The following is a 6,246-nucleotide window of genomic DNA, read 5'->3' as shown; positions in this document are numbered from 1 at the left end:
TAGTTTATATATATATATATATATATTTATTGACAGGCCTGCTGTAATGCATCAAACTGTAAACAGAAAAAGTTAACAAACAGTTTTTTTTATTATTATTATTATTAAAACTGTCTAAAACATGGGAAACATACTGAAAACATGCAAACAACACTAGTTAGTATTTGATCAAACGAACAAGCGGGTCTGAAAAGAACAGTTGAAATATTCCTATCTCATCAAAAGATCTGTCTAAAAAGCATCTGCACTGAAATGGAAAAAATATAGAACTTCAGTCAAGTAAATCTACCAGGGTTTGCAGGTTGAAACTAACTGGTCCCGAATTGTAGGACGATCCCAGGTTTGCAGTAAATAAGCATGCACAAGTCTCTCAAAAGTATCAAATGAATAAAAAGCAGTGTGTTTGTGAACGTGGGCCTGCTGCGACTCCATGATAAACACAGCTGGGAGATTCGCAAATAGTTTCTGTTTTTTCCCCAAAGGGACGATTGCACTTTTAGGTCCAGCTACTCACTATGCTCATCTAAATATCGCTTAAACAAAAATATCATACAAAAAAATAATAATAATAATAATAAAACGTCAAGCCTTCAGTACACGACTCAAACTTGAACTCCTAATTTGCACAAAGTGGAGACTGAATACTGTACAGTACATGATAAGGGTACACAGCTGTATTCAAGTCTGTTATGCGATATAACATTAAACCTTTAGCTTTCGCCATCGATTAATGCAGCGGATGAATGCCAGTCGGAGAGCTGAAGCGTGCAGCATAGAGCTTTTACAGGTGGTCACAGAATTGTGCGCTTTGGTTTTTCTGTTGTTGGTAGGAATGTCTTTAAGGTTTGCAGCTCCTCCATGTCCGTGAACCTTTATTAGGATCTTTCCCAGAGTTTGTCCGAGAGATGATGAGGTCAGGGTGTAAAAGGAGGGCACGTCCATGCCTCTACCCATGTCCCCCTGTCATGACTCAAGTCGAGAACGGGCCGGCCATTCCCACAGTCTCGCGCCTCCAGAGTCAGATGAGGAGTTTTAGGAGCCGTCCTGACTGAGCCGAGCTCTCTTTAGACCCTGCTTATTCTGATCGGAAATAACGCTCTCTTCTTTTTTGCGTTTCAATCGACACACCTGTGAAAAAAAGAGATGAGGAGATGTTTTAAACGATAAAGATATTTGTAGTTTCTACTTAGTTAAAGGCCCCTATGATGAAAAGCATCTTTTGGAAGCTGTATAGTGTGTCCACTGTCATATTGAAGGGATAGAAACACAATAAGTTTCTTTTTTAAAAATTTCCTGATCGTAAAATATAATCCAAATCCCTCCCATTTTGAGGCTGACTGTAATGTGACTTTGGAGTGGTTTCCCCACCCACCAAATTGATTGACAGCCGGGTATTAACATGTCTCTGTAGTAACGTGTATAATCATATCAAGACAGGACGTGTGCAAAGCAACTAGGATTAAAAGATCTGTTCAGCTCTCTGTGATCATCAATCATTATCAAATGTGATCAAGAATCAGTTTCGCAAGTTTAAAACGTTTTTAAAATAGTGCATGTTTGAAATGAATTACAGCGATTTTACCGTCTTTATCACAACAGCCGCTTGTCAGTGCAATTATAAAAGAAGATGCTTCAATCCCGGATTTTGAACATTAATATAACGAATATCCATAGAGCCGATATTATCTTGTATCTTTTTAAATTTGCCATGCAAAGTTAAACGTACGCGCTGTGTGTGTGTCCCCGCTGTGTGTGAACTTTGTAATGTCATAGAGTATTACTCATCGTTGCAGAAAGGCTTGAACAAGAAATACATCAAATACTCATTGGGAAAGTTCTGACTGGAGTATTTCTCATAAACGTTACGTGAGATCTGCTTCCTTTTTGTCTGTTACTGTGTTGTTTATCTGAAGCAGCCGGACTGATTGAGGCACACTCTAACAGGCACATGGGATCAGTGGGCGGGAAGAATAGCATTAATGGCACAGGCGACATAAACAAATATACGGTGTTCAGAGCAGAAAATCCACACTTCTGAAAGGTATAATAAATCATCTGATGGGTGTTTTGAGCTGAAACTTTACAGGCACATTCTGGAGACACAAAAGACTTAACTTAAATCTGGAAAAAGTCGTAAAACAGGTGCACTTTAAAGTGTTAGGTTCATCATAGAAACACAAGTCATATTTTCCCTTCACTAAAAGTCGATTCACAAACAAAAATCTGATGCTTCAAACAATCAAATTATATAAAATAATCCAAGTTCTCTGACTAGATGTGATCTCTTTATATGCTGAACACAACAGGTTTAAATTTGGCTTTTATTCAGATATAAAGCTGCAGTCACAATTATTTGTCCTCCTGTGAGTTTTCTTTTTTAATATTTCCCCAATGATGTTTAACAGAGCAAGAAATTTTCACAGTATTTCATATTTTATTTAATTTTTTTTTCTGGAAAAAGTCTTATTTTACTTCAGCCATTTTAAGGTCGATATTAGCCCTCTTAAGCAATGTTTTTATTCAGTTGGCTACAGAACAAACCACTGTTATATAAAGACTTGCCTGATTCCTCTAACTTGCCTCATTAAAGTTATAGTTAAGCCTTTAAACTGCACTAAGTTGAATAATAGAGTCTTGAAAAATATCTAGTAAAATATTACCTATAGTCATCATGGAAAAGATAGCAGAAATCAGTTATTAGAAATGAGTTATTATAACTATTATGTTTAAATATGTGTTGACATAATTTTTCTGTTAAACAGACATTAATGGAAAATATATAGGGCAGCTCATAATTCAGGAAAGCTAATAATTCTGACATCAACTGTGTATATATATTAATGTTTACCCTGCTGAAAAAAACTATATGCTGGTAAAGTAGGTTTTAGCAGAAAGAACCAGCAATAAAAGCAAAACAAGTTTAGCTTGCTGAGGACATCTGCTGGTTACAGATGTGTAAATGCCACAACGAAAACTGAAATTTGTTTAGTATTTCTAATTCTCCAAACTGATTAACCAACGGATCCAACTTTTCAATTTGTGTCATAGCTAAAGGTAAAGCAGCAGCTCTTTTTATTTTTATTAGACAGTTTAGATCATGGGATAATGTCAAAAATGAACACAACAGTAGATATTTTAAAGTAGATATGTTGATATATTGAATTTCAGAGTACAAAAAATAACTTTACTAAGGAAGCCAATGGCTACCCATTTTTTGCATTCTTCAAAAGATCTTTTGTGTTCAACTGAAAAACGCCACAGCAAATACTAAAATCTCACTCTGTTTACTTCTCCCACTTCTACTCCTACATCTAATTCTCCCAATGAATCTGACTTTTTTCATTTGTGTCTAAGCTAAACTTAATGCAGCAGCTATTCTTTCTTTTAACAGTCAGTTTAGATTAAACAGATAATGAATGATCGAAAACTTAAAAATAAAACACTTTAATAACTCTCAAGTGTTTTTTTTTTATTCTGTTTAACTTAAAATAAGATATTTTGAAGTATGTAAATGCTAGCCATTGACATTTAGAGTAGTATCTACACTACACAGTGGAAGTCAAAGACTACCTGTTTTTCACATTCTTTAAAATATCTTCTTTTGTGTTCAACTGAAAAAGGAAAACGATAACATTTTGGAACACGTAAAGGGTAAGTAATTATATTATGATCGAATTTTAATTTTTTTTAACCACATATTTTTCATTATAAACTATCCCTTTAAAAACAGGTGGTTCTCATTCGCTGATGTTGATGCAAATATAGTAATGCTGTATTCCTGAAACTAGTGTCATGAAGAAACATTTCCATGTGGTCAGAGTGATGGTACCTTAGCATCGTGTTCAGCAAACCTCTGGAACATGTTTGCATAGATTTTCTTGTCCCGCTCATGGTGCTCACGAATCTTGTGCTGGCAGATGAGGATTTGGCTGCGGGCTGCGCGGTTGAAGGAGTTGACTTGCAAAACTTGCTTGAAGTCCATCAGTGCCAGGCTGAACTCGTTGCGTAACAGACGCGCTTCGCCCCGCCGATACAGAGCTTTCTCATTTTCAGGGTCCAGCTCCATTACCTTGTAACAAAACCAGTGTGAGATTGTAAGAAAAAAGGCTCTTTTTTTAAAGAGTCATTAAGTAGATGATATTTTCTTTGGTTTGCTATCTGGCTATCCACCTTGTTGCAGTTCTCCACTGTTTGAGAGTATTCGCGCAGCCGCAGGTAACACAGGGCCAGATTCAGATGCGCCACTAAGAGAAGAGCCTGGATGGCTTGGAGCTGCTCCTTTCCATTGCCGCACTCCATCTCCAACCAGTTTACGATCCGCTGGTACTGAATTACAGCATAGTTGTATCGTCCTGCCTGAGTGGACAGTGTAAACAAAATGTCAGTTTGACGACTGCTGCCATCCAAACAAGAGCACAAGATGATCGTGGAAATACCACATACTTGATTGAAATTGAATAATGTACAATGTGTAGTAATGGAGTCAAAAATAGTATGCATGTGTGTATGTTCATTCATTCATCCTTTTTCTTTTCGCTCAGTCCCTTTATTAATCAGGGGTCGCCACAGTGTAATGAACCGCTAATTTATCCAGCATACATTTTAAGTAGCGGATGCCCTTCCAGCTGCAACCCAACACTGGGAAACACCAATACACTCTTGCATTATGTATTTATGTTTTTATTTAAAACAATGTACAATATGTAGCTGAACTAATTGGGTTAAAAACGTATTACGCTGTACAATATGTAGTTGAATTGAGTTAAAATTGTATTTGTTTATTTATTCATTCAATAATTCATTTATTTATATTCATTGAATTAAAAATATTATTTATTTATTTATTTATAACAATGCACAATATGTAGATGAATTAATTGGGTTAAAAATCTTATTTATTTGTTTATTTATTTACTTATTACGCTGTACAATATGTAGTTGAATTTAGTAAAAATTGTATTTATTTATTCATTAATTTATTCATATTAACGCAGTTAGAAATTTTATTTATTTATTTTTTATAACTATGAACAATATGTATCTGAATTAATTGGGTTAAAATATTATTTATTGATTGATTTAGTATTTTTTATTTATTATATTTATTTATAACAATGCACAATAAGTAGCTGAATTAATTGGGTCAAAAAATTATTTATTTATTACACTGTACAATATGTAGTTGAATTGAGTTAACATTGTAGTAATTTATTCATTCATTCATTTATATTATTTGAGTTAGAAATCTTATTTATTTATTTGTTTGTTTATTTGTTTATATTATTTTTGTATAACAATGAACAGTATGTAGTTAAATTGAGTTAAAAATCTAGTTTTATTTATTTAATTAATTGTGTATTACAATGTACAATATATTATTATTATTATTATTATTATTATTATATTATCAGTTATTTAGCACTGATCTCTGAATTTATAAACACACCTTTATACATTCTTTTTTACCAAACACATATCTTTTGTCTTACTTTTATTGCAGTAGTATTAAATCAAAATAAAACAAAAATGGAGAACACATGCCTACCATTAAAGATAGCAACTAGAATAAATGCCAAGATAAAAGTGTAGACGAACCTTGAAATACTGTGTCCCTTTTTGTTTGACTAAAACAGCACGTTCCAGTTTCTCTTTGAGGTCCATTTCCCATGTTTCTTTGGCCTGGGGGAAAGAGGAAGAATTGTCAGTGAAGGCTTTCTAGGTTTTCTGTCAGTTCTCTCTAAGCCCAATAGAGGGCGCACTTTAACCGTATTCTAGGTTCTTTAATCAATGTGAAAATTAATAAATTTATTTTAAATTTTAATAACAAATTTAAATACTTAAGTCTATATAAAATGCATATACTAATACTTAATAATAAAAAATTATAACTGAAATGTTCACAAAAATGTTTTCTTTAATAAAAAACATTGTAGACCTAGCGCTAGTGCTTTAATGTTTGTGGTTACCAGATGTTCATAGCTTAAATCCCTCTTTCACAAACATTTATTTTCTTGAAAGGACACATTTTCTGTTCTGTGTTTATTTTTTTATCCTTGCAATCTGGCAACCATGACCACACACCCTCTACACTAAGAAAAAAACACAGATCACCTAAAAAAAATAGACAAACTTGTAAACTGAAATATCTCTGCTACAATATTATGAATAAATGAGAGGTCGGGTTGGGGGGGGCACTTGTGGTTGCCGAATAATGCACTTATTCAATCTCTGTGCCACCAATCGAAA

The 6,246-nt window shown here is 33.8% G+C and overlaps 1 protein-coding gene across 3 annotated transcripts in view; it reads right to left on the bottom strand.

Annotated features, from left to right (window-relative positions):
• Positions 1-6,246, bottom strand: part of fkbp5 (FKBP prolyl isomerase 5) — a 25,011-nt gene continuing 18,765 nt past the window's right edge. For 2 of the 3 annotated variants that reach the window (XM_021476795.3, XM_073952652.1), the window contains 4 exons: positions 5,596-5,679; positions 4,171-4,356; positions 3,830-4,069; positions 4-1,128 (listed from right to left, as the gene is read on the bottom strand). In XM_021476795.3, the coding sequence (XP_021332470.1) occupies positions 1,033-1,128; positions 3,830-4,069; positions 4,171-4,356; positions 5,596-5,679 (606 nt within the window). In that variant the 3' untranslated portion in view covers positions 4-1,032. Of the gene's footprint in view, positions 1,129-3,829; positions 4,070-4,170; positions 4,357-5,595; positions 5,680-6,246 lie in introns of all 3 variants that reach the window. The other variant, NM_213149.2, reaches the window with a different exon arrangement.

This window comes from Danio rerio, chromosome 6, assembly GCF_049306965.1.
Source record: "Danio rerio strain Tuebingen ecotype United States chromosome 6, GRCz12tu, whole genome shotgun sequence".
Lineage (NCBI taxonomy): Eukaryota > Metazoa > Chordata > Actinopteri > Cypriniformes > Danionidae > Danio > Danio rerio.
The sequence above is the reverse complement of the archived record's forward strand: the minus strand, read 5'-3'. Positions and strand labels throughout refer to the sequence as shown.